This window comes from Solenopsis invicta, unplaced genomic scaffold (genome assembly GCF_016802725.1).
Source record: "Solenopsis invicta isolate M01_SB unplaced genomic scaffold, UNIL_Sinv_3.0 scaffold_237, whole genome shotgun sequence".
Taxonomy (NCBI): domain Eukaryota; kingdom Metazoa; phylum Arthropoda; class Insecta; order Hymenoptera; family Formicidae; genus Solenopsis; species Solenopsis invicta.
The window spans coordinates 4,946-28,673 of NW_024105255.1; the positions used below are offsets into that span (position 1 = coordinate 4,946).

Sequence of the window (23,728 nt, forward strand, 5' to 3'; positions counted from 1 at the left end):
TTCTCCGGGCCGGCTGCCCGGCGAACGCCGCGAGGCGGATGCCGATCAGCGTGGCGGTGGCGGGGGGCGACGTCGGTCGCGCTCGCGCTCGCCGATCCGCATCCGCGGGGGTGGCCGGGGAGCGAGGGTGAGCCTAGCTCACCCAATGAGACCCTTCCGGGCACCATCGTGGATGTGGACCGGCCAGAGGGAGAGGAGGTTTTACAAACCTCCAGGGGCGCGGTGGAGGCGGTCTCCCCTCCTGCACCTGAGTCACCGGAGGAGGTCGTGGTCACCCCGGATATTCCGGGTGTGCCCGCCGAATCCGGGACTCAGCGTGCGAGGAAGCGGGCACGTGGCCGTCCCCGGCTCGATGGGAGCGGGCCTTTCAGGTCTCCGTCTCCCCTCTCGGACGGGGCGGACATCGAGGACCGTCTCCACGGTGTGCCCATGGAGGGTTTCCGAGCACGGAGGCTCAGAGCCAATGTGATTAGAGACTCGTCTGAGGATGAAGAAGTGGCGGGGGGTCAGATTCGCGGCCTAGGCAGCGGATCAAGATACCCCCGACACTGTTTACTCCCGAGCAGCGCCGAGAGCTAGATCGGGAGATCGGCGTCATCTCTCGCAGCACGACGACCGACCTGGCCGGCTTGGCCGACGGTTGGCTGCGAGAGGTGGAGATCGTCCGGACGAAGTGCACCAAGCTAGGGATGCATGGTGCCTTGTCCGGACAGATGAAGAAATGCACCCATCTCGCCCGAGAAGCGGTGATGACCCTGGCCTACCGGGCCATGGGCCGCCTCGGGCGCGATGAGGGGCAAGAAGAAGTCGCGGCAGCGGTGCGCGAGGAGGAACTCAGGTCCCTCCGCGCCGAGGTCGCGGAACTACGGGGGCAGCTGGGGGTGGCGAGACGAGCACTCGTGCTTGGATCGGGGCCCTCGGCTGCGTCCCGGAGCGACGGGGTGGACTCATCCTGCCCCCGCCGGCCCTGGCATCCGTCCCTGTCCCCGACCCCTCTTCTTTCGAGGAGAGGGTGCTCGGGTTGCTGGGGCGGATGTCTGGGTCGATGGGGGAGATGGAGAAGCGCCTGGCGCGGGTCGAGGATGAGGCGTTCTATGCCTCCTCCTCGGCCGGCGCTGAGGCGAAAAGAGTGAGGGGTGGTCGTCGGGGGGACAGGGCTCCGCGGGAGGAGCCCCCTTCCCCCGAGCCACCCAGCGGCCCCGCGGACACGCCCGCTCGAGCTCCGTCCACGGACGGATCGAGCTGGGCGACCGTAGTGGGCCGCAAGGAGAGGAGGAGGGCTGCGGCGGGGGGGGCGCCGACGAAGAAGTCGGCTCCCGCCCCCGCGCCCTCGAAGATCGGCCGTGGGCGCTCCCTTCCGCGGCCGCGCGTTGCCGGATCGGGTGCCTCGGCGGGGGTGGTGCGGCATCGCCGCTGCCTCCTCCGCCGGGGTCGCGGCCCGGTAAAAAGAAGATGGTAAAGGGGCCGAAGGGGGGTAAGCCTGGGGGGGAGACGTCCCGTGCGTCGTCCGCCGCCCCGGGTGCGGTGGGGAGGCGGATCCCGCGCTCCTCCGTGGTGGCAATCACGGTGGAGCCGGGGTGTGCCTCCTACACCGAAGTAATCAGGAGGTCCAGGGCGGCGATTAACCTGGGGGACATACTCCCTCAGCCCGCCCTGGGTCTCAAATTTAGGGTGTCGCAAGCCGGGGGTGTCCTGTTGGAGATCCCCGGCGCGGACAGTCGGCCGGCGGCGGAGCGCCTCGCGGCCGAGATGAGGCGGGTGGCTGGGGGACCGGGGATCCGGATAACCTGCCCTATGCGTAGGGTAGGTGTTCGGGTGTCCGGGTTCCTGGACTCCACCCTGCCGGAGGATGTGGCGGTGGCGCTGGCATGCGCAGGAGCATGCAGCGCCACCGATATAGTAGTTGGCCGAGTTACTCGCGGCCGCCGGGGCATGGGCTCTGTTATTGCGCAGTGCCCTGTCGCGGCGGCGGCGAGGCTCGCCAAAGTGGGTAAAGTGGCCCTGGGCTGGGCGGTTGCGCGCGTGGAGGCGCTTAAGGCGCCTCCACAGCGTTGCTATCGCTGCCTGGCTCAGGGCCACATGCAGCACCGGTGCCCCGGTTATTCGGACCGGTCCCGGTGCTGCTTCAATTGCGGCGGGGAGGGTCACACTCGGGCTCAGTGCGCGAATTCGCCGTTCTGTCCCGAGTGTGCCTCCCGCAATAGGGCAGCCGACCATCGTCCGGGTGGTCCAAGCTGCCCCAAAATACCCCCTATGCCACGGAGGGCTGGGGGCTTCCTCCCTTCTCCCCGGATCCGGGGAGAGGGGAGGATATTGAAATGGAGCGGCCTCCGTCGTCGCCGGATGCTGACGCTGCCCACGGCGCTCAGGCCGTTGGGGGCGGCGGTACGGCGGCGGCCGAGGCTGCCAAGGGGGTGCGTCTCCCGCGGGCGGGGTCCCAGTAGATGGGCCCCCGGCTGCGGGGGATGCTCGGCTGCCGGGGCCCACCTCGGACTCTTCGGAGTCCGGGGAGGAGCCCCCGCCGCCCAAGACGCGCGCGGTCGTGGAGACCGACGCGTGTGACGCCGTCAGCGTCTTGAGCCACGCGTCTGGGGATAACCTTCCCGTGGCCCGGGTGGTTCTGTCCCCCCTCCCCCCCCAACTCCCGCAGAGGGAGCGGAGGGGGAGTAAGGCCACGAGGGAGGCGAGGCCTAAGGGAGGCGCGCCCAGTGCGCCCTCCCCGGGGCCGCCCGTCCTCGGCAAGGGGAAGCGGCGATAGTGCCGCTCCTCGGGTGCCCGTCCCTAGCTGCCCCTAGCGCTCGGGGGATGCGACGGGACGGGGCCCAGGCCGATGGGGCCCGACACTAGGCGGGATCTCCCCTGGTGACCGGCCCGGCCACGCGAGCGCCGTGGACGGGAGGTGGTGGGGCGGGCGGCGGCGACCGCTCGTCCCTGGGCGTGGGGCTCGCACCGGCGATATGTCAGGAGCGGCTCCATGGCCCTAAATGGGCGCGGGGGTGCGTGATGCCTCGCTCCGCATCCCCGGGGTCGGGCTAGGCCCTACTGGCTGACGTATCTCGGCTGGGCCAGCAAAGCCCGACTCCCAACCCGACGAACTGGCGCGTCGGGGAGCTTCATGCTCCGATCCCCAGTGGAGGGACGTTGGCGTGTGTTTCATCAATCCCGGTCCCTCCACGCAACGGGGCGAGATGGGCTCGGTGGGTTTTTAGTGGGTAGGCGGGCCGGGCCTCGCCAACTTTCTGCCGCGCAAGCGGTCTGTGCCGGCGAGGGGTACCGCGTCCCGAGTCCCACACTCCCGTGGTTTAGCCAACCCGGGGTACATGAGTATTTTCCCCCCGTTAAAAAAAAAAAAAAAAAAAAAAAAAAAAAGGAAGAGGTGGTAGCAAGAGAGAGGAGGTAGCAAGAAGAGGAAAGGTAGGAAAAAATTAGGAGCTCGAAGTTCAACAGATGGTATAACAGAGTGAAGGGAAAGGAAATGCCGGAGTACTTGAAGAGGGATTGAAAAGAAGAAAGATGGATAAGGATTGCGAGGTTTAGGTTAGGAGATGGTATGAGAGGGGGTAGATACTGGGAAGAGAAAGAAAAAAGAAAGTGTGGGATATGTGAATGGGGAGAGGAAACGTGGAAGCATATATGGGAGGAATGCACGGATTGGGGGACGGAAAAAGGATGGCAGGAGATGGTAGGAGAGGTTTTAGGTGAAAGGGGGGAGGGAGAGGTTTGGATGAAAAAACTGGAGGAGTTGCGGGAGGGAGGAGGGTAGCTGGGTATGAATGAGAGTGTGGAAAGAAGAGAGGAAAGTGTGGAAGAAAGCGGCGGAAACGGAGGTCCAAAGAATGAGTGTGGAGGTATGAATGGATGAGTGATTTCTCTCTCTCTCTCTCTCTCTCGTGCGTTGTAAAAGAAGCAAAAAATAAAAAAGGTTGAAACTATGTAAACGGAGCGGAAGTCCGCAATGTACTCCGCAAGGAATAAAGTATCTATTACTACTACTATAACAAAAAGAAACATTGCATTTTTAAAATTTGTGCTATGCCGTACGTAAAAGAATAAATATAATACTTGCTAAATAAAAAAAAGATTAAACAAATGTTAATCGATATTTCTATGTATAAAAACCTGAAAAATTGAAGTGGAAATGAGACGTTAAAAAAAAAATTGGACAGAACAGGTCATAATTTGAAAGGGAGATTGTAACTAGCTTTAAACATATATTTATACATTTATATACCTAATAATACCTTCTAGGTAAATTTCGTTAACTTATTATCATTTATGGAAAAAGCTTGTGTCCGCTAAGCGTAACAAATATATACTAAAAAATTGTGATATTAAAATGTATAGTCTATTAGGTGTTTATTATTTATAGAAGTTTATTATTTAAAGAGATCCTCCAGACTTACAAAAATATATAAAAATTTGATCTTTCGTGGTAAGTTTTTAATTAAGATGTGATAGCAGTTCCAGAATATTTAAAAATTTTTTAATTATATAGATTTCTTTGAATAATTGTTCAAAAAAGCATTAACACTTATAAAAAGAATTTTAAATATTTTAAACGCCAGAAGTATAAATACTTTAAGAAATGTATTTATATGAAGGAATAAAGTTTAATGAACATTTTGGAATTATACATATAAATTAAGTTTTATCGTATTATTTTTATGTAAGTGTATCACATGTTTATAAATTATACAACTGTCTTTAAATATAAAGTCATTTTTGTAAAAGCTTAGCAATATTAACTATTAGTAAAGAAATGTGTAATTTCAGTTACTCGTTATGTGTCATTAAAAGATGACAATGGCCAATCTTAAAGATATGAAGAGTTACGTATCTTTTTTCCACTTATTGTGTACAATGTTTCTTTTTGTTATATAAATTATTATTTTTTCACCAAATATTTTCAAAGAAAGTTTGATATATAACTATAAATTAGCATTAAGCAATAAGATAGATAATAAATGTAGGGTGAAATATACTTCTTTTAAAAGTACATTGGTTAATATCTTGTTGTAGGCAACAGTATTTCATTTAGTACAATTATATTAGAAACCTCAGCAAACAAGTGTTCGTCCACAATCTTGCTTTAAGAGGCCATAAGTCGTAAGGTCGTAAGAAATTGATGAACTATAGTCAATTTTTTTTCTTACATTCAACTCTGATTAGTTAATTTTTACAACCTTACGGCTTACGGCCTCCAAAAGCAAGATTATGAACCGACATTAATGAATTAATATAATGAATTAAATAAAATAAATTAACGTATAATAATAGATTTTTCATAATTATGAAAAAACAAAAATTTTCAATACAAATAGAAATATGTCGCATTTTTTTTTAAATCTACGCATGTCCTGAAATATGCCATACGTGAAAAAATACTAATGAATTGTATGGCATTTTCCAGGACGTAAATTTAAAAACATGTGATATTTCTATTTATAATGAAAATTTTTCATTTTTATAAACACTGTTTAATAAAATATTTACATACAATAAAAATACAAATAAAGTAATATGTTAGATGTAATGTGCCTAATACGGGTCATTAAGAATATATTAGTTAAAATTTCTATATACGCAATAGTAATATAATATCACTATATTAATATAGTATGTATTAAGAGTACTCTAATATTTCAATATATGCAACAGTAATTCAATTGATGTCTATGTCATAGATCTATCCATATATATTTGTTGAGTTGTAAAAATTTCATTATGTTATTTGATTATAATGGTGCTTTTAATGTAGTGCTAACTAAAATACTGCTGCCTTTTTCAAAATATTATGCGTACACTTAAATAAAGCACACTTTAAGTCAACTTATATTTATCACTTTCGCTGATTTAGTTATATACTAAATTAATTTAGTTATATGCTTAGATTATTAAATATATTGTTTATGAAAAAACAAACATTTTCAATATAAATAGAAATATGTTGCATTATTTTTTAAATCTATATTTGTTCGGAATGTAAAAAGATACTCATGAATTGTATGGCATATTCCAGAATGTCCCGTAATTAAAAAAAAATTCGATATGTTTAAGCATCAAGAGGTTGTAACACTTTTTTAATGAATTTCGAAACATATAAATATACCGATGTTCCGAACCAATGTACGTACAATACGTCTCGCTACTCTTAGTAATCAAACCAATGATTCGCAGTTTCAAATATTTATGCGTTCTTGTTGCATAAAATTTTATTATGTAAAACTCCTTTTAATGCTAGCATGTTTAAAAAAAATAAAAATATTCAATTCAAAGTAAAATATGCTAAATTTTTAAAAAATCGTACATCTTGGAATAAGCCGTACATTGAAAAAAAAAAAAAACAAATTGTTTGTAGAAGAATAAAAAATAGTAAATAGATAAAAAATATTTGTTTATAATTATGTTAATAGTAACGTCTTTTATTGATCTTTATAACAATTTAATTATGTGTATTAACTTTGAAGTATTTGTAGTTTTTATATTTGTTCTCAAATCTGCCAATACATTTGTATATACATCTGATGTACAATATGTATATACATCTAGATGTACAGTCCTGGAATCTGTCATTACAGTAGTACGGCAGTTTCCAGGACATCCTGGTATCTACCGTACAACATAAATTTTTTCCAGGACAGTTGTGAAAAGTGCCAAATGTCCCGGAATCTACCTATATAAAAGTTGAAAAGTTCCGGAAACTGCCCCTAGACATACATATATACATACATACATACTTATATATATATTTTATATATATATATATATATATATATATATATATATACAAGGTGTGATCAAAAAGTTAGGTGACTTTTCATTTTTATAAAAAAATATTCATTTATTCATCTAAAATTGTGTTATCCCCTTCAAAATAATCCCCCTCTGATACAATGCATTTGTGCCAGCACTTTTTCCAGTCGTCAAAACATTTCTGAAATGCACTTTTGGGTATTGCCTTGAGCTCCTCCAGCGATGCAGCCTTAATCTCCTCAATCGTCGCAAATCTTCGTTTCATAGGCCTTTTCAATTTTGGGAAGAGGAAAATGTTTCGTCACCAGTCATAACCCTTTTGAGCAGATCAGGATCATCATTGACGTCGTTCAACATGTCTTGGGCGATGTTCATGCCACGCTGCTTCTGATCAAAATTAAGCAGTTTTGGAACAAATTTCGCTGACACACGTGTCATACCCAAAACATCCGTTAAAATTGATTGGCATGAGCCAAACGATATGTTAAGATAATCAGCTACTTCTCTAATCGTGATTCGACGATTTTTCAAAACAATTTCTTTCACTTCCTGAACATTTTCGTCGGTTTTTGACGTGCTGGGGCGTCCAGAGCGAGATTCATCGTTAACATTTTCTCGGTCCTCTTGGAATAACTTATACCATTTATAAACATTTTTTTTGCTCAAAGTTGACTCACCGTACGCCACTGTCAACATTTCAAGAGTTTTTGAACACTTAATACCATTTTTTACACAAAAATTAATACAAACTCTCTGCTCCATTATTTTCAACAGCAAAAAATCGCCGAGCACGCAAACACGAGTCTAACCTTTATGCCTCTCACATAAAAACAACACATGCTATATAGTGAAAACTGTGAACATATGATCGTGACGAGTGTACCAACACAAAAAAAAATTTTGAAATTAGAGTGTACAGAGCGCGCGAAATTCAAAAGGTCACCTTACTTTTTGATCACACCTCGTATATATATATATATATATGTATATAAATGATAAAAGAGAAAAATTTAGTATTTGTAAATTATGCAAACAACAAAAAGTAAAGAAAATTGTAAAAATGACAGGTTCCAACACTACCGGATTGAAACGACATGTAAAAATATTTTATGGAAAATAATTTGATCAATTATACGGACCCACTCCACAAGCAAAAAATCAACGACTTCTAAATTTTTTACAACCGAAGGTAATTTTAGAAGAAAATATAACTAAATATATATATATATATATATATGTACATCTATTAAAATAATATAGAACTCTAATCTTATGTAAGTATCTTAAACGTTTAAATAATTAACCGAGTCCTAATAGATAAATAAGTGCTTGAGAACACGAGGGAAACAGAAAAAGGTTCTTTGTCTTTCCTGTTTTCACCCACACATATAGAGAAGAATAAAGGGATAAATATAAATATATATATGTAAGAAATGCCAAAGAAATCATTATAAAAAAAAAATAATAATAATAATAATAAAAGAAAAAAAGGAGGAACCTTTTATATATTATGCAAATATTTTTTATAAGAATATATATATTTATGCCTTGCACCTATCAGGGAATTATGTAAAATCTTACAAAGGATAAGAATCTTTATATTATAAACGCGGCGCTGGTAGTTAAGTAAATAACACTAAACAAATAAATAATTAGGAATACGAAAGAAAATAACGGGAAGGGGATTTGCAGGTCGCCCTCTTCTTTCCTATTTCTATTAACCCACAACGCACACCTGAATGCATTTAGATATAGATCTTCCCTCTTTAATATAAGAATTAATTGTAACCGAAGGAAAGAAATCAAGTCTCTTTGCAAATGTTGTGCACCCCCAACATTTGTCTAAGCCGGGGGGTGTTACGTCCTGCGGAGTAATAATTCTATCCTTTGCAACCAGCGGATATTCTAATTAACGGGCCGAGCGACGGTGATCTCACCCTCGTTCCAAGAATACGGTGACTCTCACGGCAATAATCAGATGTCACGAATTAAGTAGCTATAAATTCACCAATTAAGAAGATCTGAGGTGACACCGTTGCTCGACGCTGGCAACACCCAAGATAGTAAAATCAGGGAGCTGGAAGACGCACGTGTGCACCCCTTTGTGTTCTGATGTCCGATACTCGCATAGCAACAAATCAAAGAATTTTTTGACATTTAATTCTTCCGAGAGTTCAATTGTCAAACCTGCCGCTATCTCGGATAACAATTACCGAGGAATATAAAAAAGTCGTAAAAGCAAATATTGCACGTGGGTGTACTAATGAATAAAATGGTGCACACGGCCCTCGATGGGACAAAGGGAATCATAGATAAAAAATAGTATAAATAGGTGCGTCTTCTAGCAGAGCGTGCAGTTCAGCCTAGTATAGTCTTCATTCCTCGTCCGAATCGCAGTTCCGTGGCATTTTGCATGCCCAAGTTCTGCGACTTTCGGATCCGCGGCCTTAAAACTCGTACGCGGCGCAAGTCTCGGTCGAGAGGAAAAAGTGTTATTTCAAACGTCCCTGGTTGAGATCTGCCGACCATTGTGCATTGCACCCGGAACACCTCCGACCGGACCTACCATCTCCCGCCGAGTGCGGCCCAGTTTGAAGCCCTGCGGCTCCGAGAGAATCACATTCACCTGCATCGACACTCACACTACAATCTGCAAGCAGTAAGTCCTAAATCAACCGTTTGTTTCGCTCTCGTTTTTTGAACACCTTTTCTCTCTCTAGTGCGAAAGACTTTAACTTTAAACATAATATATTTATTAAGTTTATTACTCTTTCCTTCCGAAACTCTTCTCCATACTCTCTCTCTCTCTCTCTCTCTCTCTCTCTCTCTCTCTCTCTCTCTCTGACCACCTGCGACGCTCGTAACCAATGGATCGCCGGAAAGAGGGCTAGGGGGATGCTGGATGGATCCCACGTTCCGTGTCTTTTGCCCGGAGTCATTGATATCAACGTGCGGCTCTCTCTTCGCGCCCGTGAGGTCCTTGGCGAGGCGCGGCGCGCTGTCGGGGAGGGACGTCTGCATAGCTCGTGGGTAAGAAATGGGCTCATCCATGTTCGGCGTCACTCTAACATCCCCTCCCCCCCAACCGTATCCGCGACCGCGCGCACTTGCGGTCGCTGGTCTCGGGGGCGCCGGTGCTCTCCTCGGGCGGGGATGATGTCGGGCCGTCTTCGGGCTGCACGCGTTTCTCCTCTGCGCCTGCGAGCGTTACTGATTCTTCGCGGCCTCCCTTGGCTCCGCGATCTGCCCCTGCGCCGCCGGCTCCACTCGGTCCCCTCCCACGGGGTGCCCCTCCCAACATCAACTTTGACGCGGCTCCCTCGGCTGGGGTCCTGCGGTCCAGAAAGGACTGACGGTCTGACCGGGTCGCCCGTCCGCCTTCGGAGTGCCTGCGCCTCTGCCACGTGAACTGCCAGTTGCTCCTCCCTCATTTCTCCGAATTCGCGGACTTTTTCTACAGGGAGACTTTCGACATTGTCGCTATGTCGGAGACTTGGCTTAAGCCTCACGTTCCTGACAACTTCGTTTTCCTTCCCGGCTATCGCGTCATTCGACGCGACCGTGAGGGGGGCAGGAGGGGGAGAGATTGGCGTTTACGTGCGCGACTACATCGGCGCTTCTGTCCTTGCAGCGTCCCCTGGTCCCTACAACAGCCAGCCCGAATACATGCTGCTTCGCATTTCCTTATGGGCTTCCCGTCCTTTTCTTCTTGCCGTCGTTTATCGACCTCCCAAAATTGGTCATCTCTCTCTCTTTCAAGCCGACTTTGAAAAATTCCTTCCTTCTTTCCGCAATGCCATCGTCATTGGAGACTTTAACATCGACATCAACCGTCTCACTCACGACACTGAGTCTCTCTCGGATTTTTGCACCACCAATCATCTTTTCTTCGTTCACTTCGGCAACACTCACCATACCACTACATCACATACTAGAATTGACCATTGCCTTGTTAGTAGTTTCTCCCTTGTAACGTCTCATCATCAGCTTCCTGTTCCCTTCCTGTCCAACCACGACCTCATCGAGGTTTCACTCAACCTTCTCATCGATCGCCTTCCTCCCCGCCTTGTTACTATCCGCGACCATTCCAGGACGGACTCACAGACTCTCCACAGTCTCCTGTCTTCTCTCGACTGGCTACGCATTCGTAATTTCGCCCATGTCGATGACATGGTCCTTGCTCTCAGTCAACTTCTGACCTTCGCTCGCGATGAACTTTTTCCGTTAAAATCATTCATAGCGAGGAGACTCCCCGCTCCTTGGATAAACGACAGCATCCGAGATCTCTTGCGCAGGCGGGACGTAGCCAGGAGAGCTTTCCTTCGCCTCCCCTCTCCCTCGAGGGGGGAGACTTTCCGCACGCTGCGCAACCAAGCCAAGTCCGCTATAAAGTCCGCCAAAAACACCTATCTTACCAAAAGGCTTGGCTCGACGTCTAGCGCCGCTCGACTGTGGTCTGATCTGCGCTCTCTGGGCCTTGCTAACGCTGGGACCCCGTGTCCACATCTAAATTTCTCTCCAGAAATTCTGAACACCTTCTTCTCCTCAGCTAGCCTCGCCTCGCCCGATCCATCTATCCTTCCGCCCGGCTCTCTTTATATCTCTCCTCCTGATCCACTCCATTCTCTCTCTCCTCTCCCCTGCCCTTCTGTCTCCTCCTCGCTCCTAGCCGATCCTTCCACCTTTTATTTCCTTCACATTACGCCCGATGCTTTGCTGCGCGCTCTACGCCGCAGCACCTCCAACTCCTCTTAACCCGACGACATCAACCGTCGCTTCATCTTAATGTGTCTTCCGTTTATTTTTCCTTTCATCCTCGATATTTTCAACCGGTCTTTCACCACTTCTTCCTTTCCCTCCTCCTGGAAACTCTCTCATGTTATCCCATTTCCTAAATCCAAGGATCCCACCGAACCTTCTCACTTCCGCCCTATATCCTTGCTTTGCTTTCTGTCTAAAATCCTCGAGCGTGTTGCCTTCGAGCAACTCTCCTCTCACCTACTGATCTACAACTTCGATCCTCTCCAAACTGGCTTCCGAAGGAGGCACAGCACGCAGACAGCTCTCCTGAAGCTACTAGACGATGTGAGACTGGCCATCGACAAAAGGATGGTCACCTTGCTCGTCCTGTTTGACTTTACCAAGGCCTTTGATACGGTCTCCCATGATCTTCTTCTTGATCTTCTAGATCTTCATGATCTAAGCTGGGCTCTTTCCGCCTGTCTCCCTCCGCTTGCCAATGGGTGCGGTCCTACCTCACGGGGCGTCACCAGCGCGTGCGTGGCCCGGACGGCTCCTTCTCGTCTTGGATGCCTGTTGTTGCTGGGGTCCCCCAGGGCTCGGTTCTCGGCCCCCTGCTTTTTTCACTTTTCATCAACGACCTCAGCCCCGTCCCAAGGCATTGCAGCCACATCCTGTACGCAGATGACCTGCAAATTTATATTCACTTTTCACCTGCTGACATAGACGCCGCTCTTGCCAAGGTCAGAGCGGACATCGAGTCCTGGGCTCAGAACAACTCTCTCATCCTTAACGCTCGCAAAACTAAATCCATGCTCCTGGGATCCTCTAAATTCATCAACAGCATTCTTCTAGCATCCAACTACACCTCAACGGTACATTAATAGAATTAACCGACAAGGTCACAAACCTTGGCATCTGCCTATCCAGCTCTCTCAGTTGGTCGGAGCATGTACGTGGCACTTCGAGCCGCGTCAACGGAATCCTTTGGCGGCTAAAGGCTTTCTCCAACTGCCTCTCCTTGCGCCTTCGTACTCAGCTCGTCACGGCTCTCATCTTCCCCGTCTTTGACTACTGTGCGGCCCTCTTCACTGACTTGACGGGGCAACAAAAATTAAAACTAAGACGCCTAATGAACTCATGCGTGCGGTTTATTTTCAACCTTCGCAGGGATGAGCACATTTCGGGGTTTTATGAGATGTTGGGATGGCTCAGCTCTGACGACAGGAGGGAGTACCTCACATGTTGCTTTCTATTTTCTATCATCCTCAATTCGTCTCCTCCCTATCTCTCCGAAAACTTCCGTCCTCAGCACCGTCCTCTCTCCCACCTGCGCTCCTCCGCCTCCTCTTCCCTCGATCTCGCAATCCCTTTCTGCCGCACCTCCACCTACCAACGTTCCTTTCATTCGACTGCGTGCTCCCTATGGAATAATCTCCCCCCTGCCATCAGGGAGGCCGCCTCAACTAGCGCCTTCAAGCGCTTGCTCTTCGGCTACCTGAATAGCCGCGGCCCTGCTGCGATGCCCCTCGGCTCACACATAGCGTCCATCAACAGTACTCACTGCTAATACCTTTTACTGCTATAATGTTATTTTATTCCTTTTGTTTTGTTTATTATAGTTTATTTTCTTCCTCTTTTTTTTCCTCTATTGTTGCTTACTACTTTCCTGCAACTTAGTTAGATCTTAGTTCGTAAGTGATATTGTTATTCTTTACGCCCTACTGTATGTACTTCAGAGAGTCTTTAGAGGACTTGCACTAGGACAAAATAAATGTTTATTCATTCATTCATTCATTCATTCTCTATCTCTCTCTCTCTCAATCTCTTTATTTTTAATTCTTCTCTTTCTTGGAATTAACTCGTAAGAGTTAATCCAAAAGAATTTTTTTATGTTTAAATTCTTTTCTTTCTTGGGATTTACTCGTAAGAGTTAATCCGAAAGAATCTCTTTATTTTAAATCTTTTCTTTCTTGGGATTAAACCGTAAGAGTTAATCTGAAAGAACTCCTTTATCTTTAATTTCTTTTTTTTTTCTTTTGGGATTCACTCGTAAGAGTTAATCCGAAAGAATCTCTTTATTTTTAATTCTTCTCTTTCTTGGGATTAACTCGTAAGAGTTAATCCGAAAGAATTTTTTTACTTTACGTTACGTCCAGGGTTGAAGAAGGATAGGTAAGATGTGGAGGGAGAAAGGAGGGACGTAACAACTTGAGAATGTGCACACAAAGCACTGGCAGGCCGCGTCGACAACCCAGAATATATGGGTCAATGGGTACACAGCGGAGGGCCCAAATGACAAACATTCTGGGTGTTCCGTGTCCCTCGGTCCTGCTTTGAGGCAGCAAATTTAATTGCTTTACCTCGGGATCGGACCTAGTGCTTGGCTTAATAGAGCGAGGGATGATGAGTCAGGTTGAGAAATCAATTAAGTTCCTTATAATCAATCATCGATTTATTAAAAGAAACTGCGAAAGATAAAAATATATAAGAAAAAAATTAATTCTATGTGAAAGTAATTTATTACAAATTAGAGCTGTAAAGGAACAAAATTTAGTAATAATAAAAAAAAAACGAAAAAATCCGCAGACTCGTGATACAAAGCTCAAGATTAGCAATTACGATTATACACACACACACATATATATATATATATATATATATACAGGGTGTTTCAGACCACCCGTACACCCCTTTTCTCTTCGCAGAATTAGGACCAATCAAAAATATGTTCAGACGAAAGTTGTAGGGTTTCAAAAGATCTATTCAATGATCTTATCAGTTTGACCTTGGATGGCGTCGCCAAGGTCAGATCGAAATCACATTAAGTTTTTTAAATAAAACACCCTATTTTTGATTCCAGAATCTAATAGCTGGTGTCAAGACCTTTCCAAAACACTACAAGAAAGTTTATTTTCGTTGACTACTTTCCGAGTTGTGCGGCTTGAAAGTTACACTACCGCCAACACCATGTAAATAACAATATAAAATCACGCCTTTCGCAGAAAGCCGTGCAGCCGACACAAAGAAAGTAAACACGCGAGCCGGGCCAACAAAAACAGATCATGAAAAATCGTGAAAGTTAGCTGTCGCGACCGTAGATAGTCACATACATATGTATGTCATAATATTATGTAATTACATTATTACTTTAACGGTAGCACACAAGCAATAACGAGCGCGGCTTTCTGCGTAACGATGTCTAACTCGTGATTTTATACATATTGTTATTTGCATAGGATGTAGTAGAGATGTATTCACCACAACGCTATTGTGACTCAACTCAACACGAGTGACAATAACTCTCTCAAACTTGTCACCTACGTCTTCAATAACCGTCATATCAGTATCAATCGCGCAACAAAAATCCGACCCTCTTTATTAGTCTAGGTTTATTTAGCCATGTCCTATTCCAATGAAGAAGCATATGATATGCTGCTAATTTTAGGTGAGTGTCGAGGTACATTCATTGCAGCGGAAAGATTGTGGCGGGAACGTTATCTTGATCGGACTCCTCACTCGCGAAATGTTTTTTCACGTTTGGCTAAACGAATCAAAATTAAAGGTGTCGTTCAGCCTCAACATAACAAAGGTACACAAATTCGTCGTCCGATTATGGATGAAAGAACAGTGGAAATTCTTGCATCGACAGAATTGAACCCTTATGATTCTTTAAGACGACGAGAACAAGATTTTGGTGTTAGTAAAATCAATGTTTGGCGCATTCTAAAAAATAACAAATTTCACCCTTACAGAATGTCTGTTCATTAAGCGTTGAATTATAACGATATTAGACAGAGACTTGTATTTTGCAACTTTATAAGACAGCAACCACTTGATTTCCACTTGAAAATTTTATTTTCTGACGAATGTACACTTAAAAGTGATGGATCTGTTAATACTTGGAACTCTCGTTATTGGGCACAAAATAATCCTCACTGGTTGAGAGAAGTAGATCATCAAACCATTTGGAAAGTCAATGTTTGGTGTGGAATTATTGGAAGTCAAATCATAGGTCCTGTTTTCTTTGACGAAAATCTAAACGGTGATAGATATTCCGCCTTGATAATGACAGATCTTCCTGTCTTACTAGAAAATATTCCTCTGCAATTGCGCCTGAACATGTGGTTCCAACAAGATGCATGTCCGTCTCATACATCGAGAGTTGCTCGTGCGGCATTAAATACTATGTTCCCCGACAAGTGGATAGGCAAATACGGTCCAATCAATTATCCACCCCGATCACCAGATCTCACCGTCCTTGATTATTATTTCTGGGGAAGGATAAAAAACTTGGTCTATCATGAACGTCCGACTACGAGGGATAATATGATTCGTAGAATAAGTGAAGCAATTCGATCCTTACGTGCCGAGGAAATTCTTCGAGCAACCAATGATTTTCAAAATAGAGTTGATTCTTGCTCACTTTGAACATTTAGTCGCTTAACAAAACATACACTCATTCATTCCCGAACGTGAGAGGCAAGGGGACTCACGTGAATCAAGCACCCCAATGGGATGAAATTCTCGTCACGTCCACGTCGTTCATTCTGGATAATGCTAAGCACGGGAAAATGCATACAGTCAATCTGGACATGATTGATCATCAAACATAATCAATCCAGTTAATAAACAAAAGCAGAGTACATAAAACTTTGACTCCCCTTTTCCTCCCCCATACACATACGCATGCACGTATGCACACACCCACACACAAGATTAAATCCGACTAAGTAACCACCACATGGTACATCTTGAGTAATGCTGATGCTGGCGGTAGTGTAACTTTCAAGCCGCACAACTCGGAAAGTAGTCAACGAAAATAAACATTCTTATAGTGTTTTGGAAAGGTCTTGACACCAGCTATTAGATTCTGGAATCAAAAATAGGGTGTTCCATTTAAATAACTTAATGTGATTTCGATCTGACCTTGGCGACGCCATCCAAGGTCAAACTGATAAGATCATTGAATAGATCTTTTGAAACCCTACAACTTTCGTCTGAACATATTTTTGATTGGTCCTAATCCTGCAAAGAGAAAAGGGGTGTACTGGTGGTCTGAAACACCCTGTATATATATATATATATATATATGTATATATACATATATATATTTTTTTCATATATATATATAATTACATTTATAATATTCTATACTAGTGTAATAAACAGGGTATTTGCACGTGTGTATGTGTACATATGTTGGGACTTCATTTAATACGGCGGTATTGGGGCGGAAGTGATTTAAAAATATTAATTTGGGAATTAAATAATGTTTTGGATATATATAGGGGAGATACACGGGGACTGGTGCATCGGGGGGAGACCGGGAAAGGAAGACACGGACCGCTTCGAGATCAAATTCTTAGGGGCTGAGAACGCGCCAGGAGGGAGTGGGACAGAAGAGATCGAAAACATTGAGAGAATTGACTCTAGTGATTGAAGAAGGCCAGGGGCAAAATAACAACGAGGGGGAAATGGAGGTAGCTCCTCTACGATCTCTACACTAAGCGCGGGGCTAGGAGAACGATCCTCGTCCTCGAGATTAGGCGATCCGAGGATCGGAGGGATGGAGCAAGGTTGCTCCTTCTCCTCGTGGGGCCCTACGTTTGGAAAATCCGCAAGAGGTTGGTTTTCCTCCAAATTGTGAATTTCGGGGATAGGAGATCCTTAAGAAGAGAGCGAAACGGGAGAGTCCGGGAAGATTCTATAAGTTATTTGAGAATTGGGGGAGTCGGCGTGAAAAAAATTATCTACGGGTTAGTCGGCGCGAAGAAAATTATCTACGGGGGAGTGGGGGAAAAATGCGAACGGGGGAAGTCGCTCTTCTTCCGGTGCGACCGGAGAGTACGTCACAGGGGGGCAAAGTCGATTGACTTGGGCGGCGATCCGATGTATTTCCTCCTCAATGGCTTCGAGGCGGCGGATTCGGCGATTGCGGCGATTTCGGTGGCGCTTCGCGGCTGCTCGTGACCAGTTTTTATAAACTTTGGGGATTTTATTCACTGAAATAAAAAAAAAGATACTCCGTTTCTCTCCGTTTGGCGAAAGGTTAAAATTTAGACACTCTCTCGGGTTAACTCGAATAGGGTTCGAGTGAAACCGAGGAAAAAGATCGGAACTAAAAAAAAAGGTTGGACAGGATCTAAGGGGTGAGGAGGAAACGAGAATTCTTACGAGAAAATCCCAAGAAAGGAAAGGATTTAAAGATAAAGAAATTCTTACGGATTAAATCTTACGAGTTAATCCCAAGAAAGAGAAGAAATAAAAATAAAGAGATTGAGACAGAGAGAGAGAGAGAGAGAGAGAGAGAGAGAGAGAGAGAGAGAGGAGTATGCAAAGGAAAGAGTAATAAACTTATTAAATATATTATGTTTAAAGTTAAAGTCTTTCGCACTAGAGAGAGAAAGGGTGTTCAAAAAACGGGAGCGAAACAAACGGTTGATTCGGGTCTTACTGCTTGCAGATTGTAGTGTGAGTGTCGATGCAGGTGAATGTGATTCTCTCGGAGCCGCAGGGCTTCAAACTGGGCCGCAATCGGCGGGAGATGGTAGGTCCGGTCGGAGGTGTTCCGGGTGCGATGCACAATGGTCTGCAGATCCCAACCAGGGACGTTTGAACTGACACTTTTTTCTCTCGACCGAGACTTGCGCCGCGTACAAGTTTAAAGGCCGCCGACCCGAGAGTCGCAGAACTCGGGCATGCAAGATGCCACGGAACTGCTATTCGGACGAAGAATGAAGACTATACTGGGCTGAACTGACTGTTAGACTGAACTGTCTGAAGTGAACTGTGAACTGTACGCTCCGCTAGAAGACGCATCTATTAATACTATTTTTCATCTATGATTCCCTTTGTCCCATCGAGGGCCGTGTGCACCACTTTATTCATTAATACACCCACGTGCAATATTTACTTTTACGACTTTTTTATATTCCTCCGTAGTTGTTATCCGAGAAAGCGGCAGGTTTGACAATTGAACTCTCAGAAGCATTAAATGTCAAAAAATTCTTTGATTTGTTGCTATGCGGGTGTCGGGCAGCAGAACTCAAACTGCACACGTGCGTCTTCCAGCTCCCTGATTTTACTATCTTGGGTGTTTCCGGCATTGAGCAACGGTGTCACCTCAGATCTCCTTAATTGATGAATTTATAACTACTTAATTCGTGACATCCGGTTATTCTCACTCCGTGAGAGTCACCGTATTCTTGGGATCGGGGTGAGATCACCGTCGCTCGCCCGTTAATTAGAATATCCGCTGATTGCGAAGGAAAGAATCGTTACTCCGCAGGACGTAACATTTAAATCCTCTTCTTTCTTGGGATTTACTCGTAAGAGTTAATCCCAAAGAATTTCTTTGTCTTTAAATCTTTTCCTTTCTTGGGACTTTCTCGTAAGAATTCTCGTTTCCTTCTCTCCCCTTAGATTCTGTCAATCCTTTTTTTTACTTCCGATCTTTTTTCCTCGGTTTCACGCGAACTATTCGAGTTAACCCGAGAGAGTGTCTAAATTTTAACCTTTTGCCAAACGGAGAGAAACGGAGTATTTTTTTTTTATTTTAGTGAATAGAGTCCCCAAAGTTCATAAAAACCGGTTCCGAGCAGTCGCGAAGCGCCGCCGAAATCGCCGCCCAAGTCTGTCGACTTTGCCCCCCTGTTTCGTACTCTCCGGTCGCACCGGAAGAAGAGCGACTTCCCCCGTTCGCATTTTTCCCCGACTCCCCCGTAGATAATTTTCTTCGTGCAGACTCCCCCGTAGATAGTTTTTCTCGCGCCGACTCCCCCGTAGATAATTTTCCTCGCCCCGACTCCCCCGTAGAAAATTTTCTTCGCGCCGACTCCCCCGATTCTCAACTAACTTATAGAATCTTTCCGGACTCTCCCGTTTCACTCTCTTCTCAGGGATCTCCGATCCCTGAAATTCAGAATTTGGAGGAAGACCAACCTCCTGCGGATTTTCCAAACGTAGGGCCCCACGAGGAGGCGGAGGAACCTTGCTCCACCCCTCCGATCCTCGGATCGCATGATCTCGAGAACGAGAATCGTTCCCCAAGCCTCGGGCTTAGCGTAAAGTTCGTAGAGGAGCTACCTCCACCTCCCCCATGTTGTTATTCTGCTCCTGGTCTTCTTCAATCACTAGAGTCAATTCTCTCGGTGTTTCCGATCTCTTCTGTCCCACTCTCTCCTGCCGCGTTCTCTATTTGCCCCGAAAAATTTGACCTCGAAGCGGTCCGTGCTTTCCTTTCTCGGTCTCCCCCCGATGCACCAGTCTCCGTGTATCTTCCCCATATATATCCAAAATATTATTTAATTCCCAAACTAATATTTTTAAATTACTTCCGCCCCAATACTGCCGTATTAAATGAAGTCCCAACATAGGCACACATACACCTATACATACACGTATATTTCTAGAAAGAATTGTAAATGGTAACTATTATAAGACAATAGTATTATTGAAATATCTGTTGTAAGCTCAAATTAATTGTATCGCACACTCTAATCGTTAATTTAAATAGTATAGTCTACTCTGTATTAAACAATTGGAGTCCAATTCAGATTTTTCTTTTAATTTAACGATATATGTGAAAGGGGGGAACCAACGCTAATTCAATCTGTTCATTTAAATAATTATGAGAATGAAATGTTAAATTTCCCAGTAAGTCGACATTGTATTCATTGTTATTATTCATTAGAATAAACTATGTATAACAATTAATCTGTCCTAATTTTTCAACCACGACCACCATTCCTCGCTCTTAGGATAAGCACTAGGTTCAATCCCGAGGTAAAGCAATTAGGTTTGTTGCCTCAAAACAGGACCAAAGGACGCGGAACACCCTGAATGTTTATCATTGGGCCCCCGCTGTGGTCCAATTGACCCATATATTCTTGGTTGTCTACGCGGCCTGCCTGTGCTTTGTGTGCACATTCTCAAGTTGTTACGTCCCTCCTTTCTCCCTCCATATCTTACCTATCTTTTTTCAACCCTGGACGTAACAGTACATAAAGAAAATTTTCCCTTTAGACTTATTGTCTCCTCGGTAAACACGGTTTTTTATCCGATTGCAAAATTCTTAACAAGATCATCAACAACAGCTTACCCTTTGACTCTAGACAAGTTTATAATAATTTCGATATCGCTAAGTCTCTATCGGGAATGAAAATTAGGGAAGAATATTGTTTATTATGTTTAGATGCGAAATCCCTGTTTACAAATATTCCTCTGGATTTGGCAATGGACAGTATTCGCAAGAGATGCCCGTCAATAGAGAACAATACAAAGATTCCATTTGATGAATTTATATTTGCTCTAAAATTTATACTGTCTTCCACGTTTTTCACTTTTAATGACGTTTTTTACAAACAAACTTTTGGTACACCAATTGGTTCGCCCTTATCACCCATTATAGCGAATATTGTGTTGCACGATTTAGAAGAAAAAGCGTTGAAGTCACTAAATCTAGAAATACCGTTCTATTTCCGTTATGTCGACGACATTGTTATGGCAGCATCTCTGAACTCACTCAGTTTTATCCTCAAATTATTTAACAGTTTTCATAAAAGATTACAATTCACCATTGAATTGGAACAAGACCGTAGCCTAAGTTTCTTGGACCTTTCATTAAAAATAACCGACAATACATTCATCATTGATTGGTTCCATAAAAAAACTTTCTTTGGTCGTTATGTATCATTTTTTTCTAACCACCCAATATGCCACAAAATTGGAACAATCTATAATACGGTCGATAGAGCGCTATTGCTATCTCATCCTACTTTCTAACAAAAAAATTTGGAATTAATTATTGGACTACTTCTAAAAAATGGATATTCTCTAGAATTTATTTTCAAATATATTAAAGTAAGAATAAAAAATCTATTCAACACAAAAATGACACCCATCATCATAAATGATCAAGACCAAACAAAAAAAGATGACAACACAAAAAAATTCATTGTTGTCCCTTACATTCGAAATATCTCTGAAAAAACAACATCTTTATTAGACAAAACTACATTTACATTTGGCTATAGATGCATAAATAAAATTAAAAATTTCGTCAAAGTACATAAAGACCAAACGGAGAGGGACTGCAGTAACAATGTCGTTTGTAAGATCTTTTGTAATAATTGCGATGCTACATATGTAGGGCAGACGAAAAGACAGTTGAGGACTAGAGCAAAAGAGAACGCATGCCCGCCCGCTCGCCCGCCCATGCTTTCTCTCGGTGTCTACTGTTCTTCCTTTCTCTCTCTGTCCCTCTACTGCTCTCCCTCGCTTTCTACCGTTTGCCCTTTCTTTCTTTTGTTCTCCTCCGCTCTCTTTCGTTCTCTACCGCTCTTTTACGCCCTCACTTGCTCTTCTTTACTCTCCCTCCCTGTCTATCGCTTTCTTACGCTCACCTACGCTCTCTACTGCTGTTCTTCGCCCTTTACCGCTCTCTTTCGCCCTCTACTGCTCTCCCTCGCTTTCTAACTCTCTCCCCCGCCCTCTCTCGTTCTCTACCGCTCTCCTTTACCCTCACTCACTCTACCTCCCTCTCTATCGCTTTTCTACGCTCTCTACCGCTGTCCTTTGCTTTCTACCGCTCTCTCTCTCTCTCTCTCTCTCTCTCTCTCTCTCTCTCTCTCTCTCTCTCTCGCCCTCTACTGCTCTCCCTCACTTTCTACCGTTTGCCCTTGCTTTCTTTCGCTTTCTCCCACTCTCTCTTGTTTTCTACCACTCTCCTTTGCCCTCTTTCGCTCCTCTTCACTCTCCCTTCTTCTCTATTGTTTTCTGCGCTCTCCTGTGCTTTCTACCGCTTTTCCTCGCTCTCTACCGCTCTTCTTCGTCCTCTACCGCTCTTTCTCGCCCTTTACTGCCCTCCCTCGCTTTCTACTGTTCGCCCTTGCTTTTTTTGCTCTTCCTTGCTCTCTCTCGTTTTCTAGCGCTCTCTTTTGTTCACCCTTGATCTCCTTTACTCTTCCTCCTCTCTATTGTTTTCCTACGCTCTCTATCGCTCTTCTTCGCTCTTTCTCGTTCCTTATCGCTCTCCGCTCTTCCACGCCCTCCCTTGCTCTTTATCACTCTCCTCCGCTTTTTCTTTCGCTGTCTACCGCTCTCCTTTGCTCTCTATTGCTTTTCCTCGCTCTCTACCGCAATCTTTCGCTCTTTTTTTCTCCTTGCGACCAGATAATTATTTTTGCGACTGTTTACAAAACATATTGTTTACAAAACATTTTTGTGTCTATTTAACCTTACTATGTCTATGATATATTATTACTGTAACAAAATACTTAGCAAAACTTCGTAAATTTGTCTAAAAAAAGACATTAAAAATAAAAAAAGCGCCAAGTAAATTTTTTTTGTAATAAAGTTATTTGACGATATTTTCATAAAATACCGTTATAATATATTATCACTGTAACAAATTATGTTTTTAAAAAAAATACAAAACGAAATCAGACAATAACTACAATATATTATTAATGCAACAAAATATTAGGAGTACAAATTGAAAACCGCCGTTTTCCAGTAGATGACGCCAGCGGTAAATGCTGACGCCAAACGTTAGATCAAAAATTTTTAATGTAAGGTTGGGCATCTGGCAACAATTCCTTATCATTGCAGTTGTGAATTTTTATCGGCGTTATATATTTTTTTGTGATCGAAAATGTCGAAATTTGTGCCCAATAAGCGTCATTTGCGGGAAGTTTTGCTTTTTGCCTTCAATTCGAAAAAATCTGCGGCTGAAGCGCGTCGAATGATTGTAAAAACTTATGGTGAGGCTTCCATTAGTGAAAGAACGTGTCGAGAATGGTTCCAACGCTTCAAAAGTGGTGATTTAGGCGTAGAAGACAAGGAGCGTTCCGGACAGGTGAAAAAGTTTGAAGACGCACAATTGGAAACATTACTGAATGAAGATTCATCTCAAACGCAACAGGAGCTTGCAGATTCATTGGGCGTGACTCAACTAGCTATTTCACATCGTTTGAAAACCATGGGAATGATCCAAAAGCATGGACACTGGGTGCCATACAAATTAAAGCCGAGAGACGTCAAACGGCGTTTTTTCGCGTGCGAACAGCTGCTCCAACGGCAAAAACGGAAGGGTTTTCTGCATCGTATTGTAACCGGCGGTGAAAAGTGGATCCATCATGATAATCCAAAGCGAAAAAAATTGTGGGGCTACCGCGGCCATGCATCAACATCCATGGCTCGAAGCTCATGCCGTGTATTTGTTGGGACCAGC

The 23,728-nt window shown here is 44.4% G+C and overlaps 1 protein-coding gene across 1 annotated transcript; it reads left to right on the forward strand.

Moving 5' to 3' along the window:
• Nucleotides 1-255: 255 nt before the first annotated feature.
• Nucleotides 256-579, forward strand: LOC120359874 (histone-lysine N-methyltransferase 2C-like; the record flags this gene model as incomplete). Its single annotated transcript, XM_039459300.1, is given in 1 exon segment — nucleotides 256-579. A coding segment is annotated over 1 exon segment (324 nt), but the record flags the coding sequence as incomplete, so codon positions are not given.
• Nucleotides 580-23,728: the final 23,149 nt, after the last annotated feature.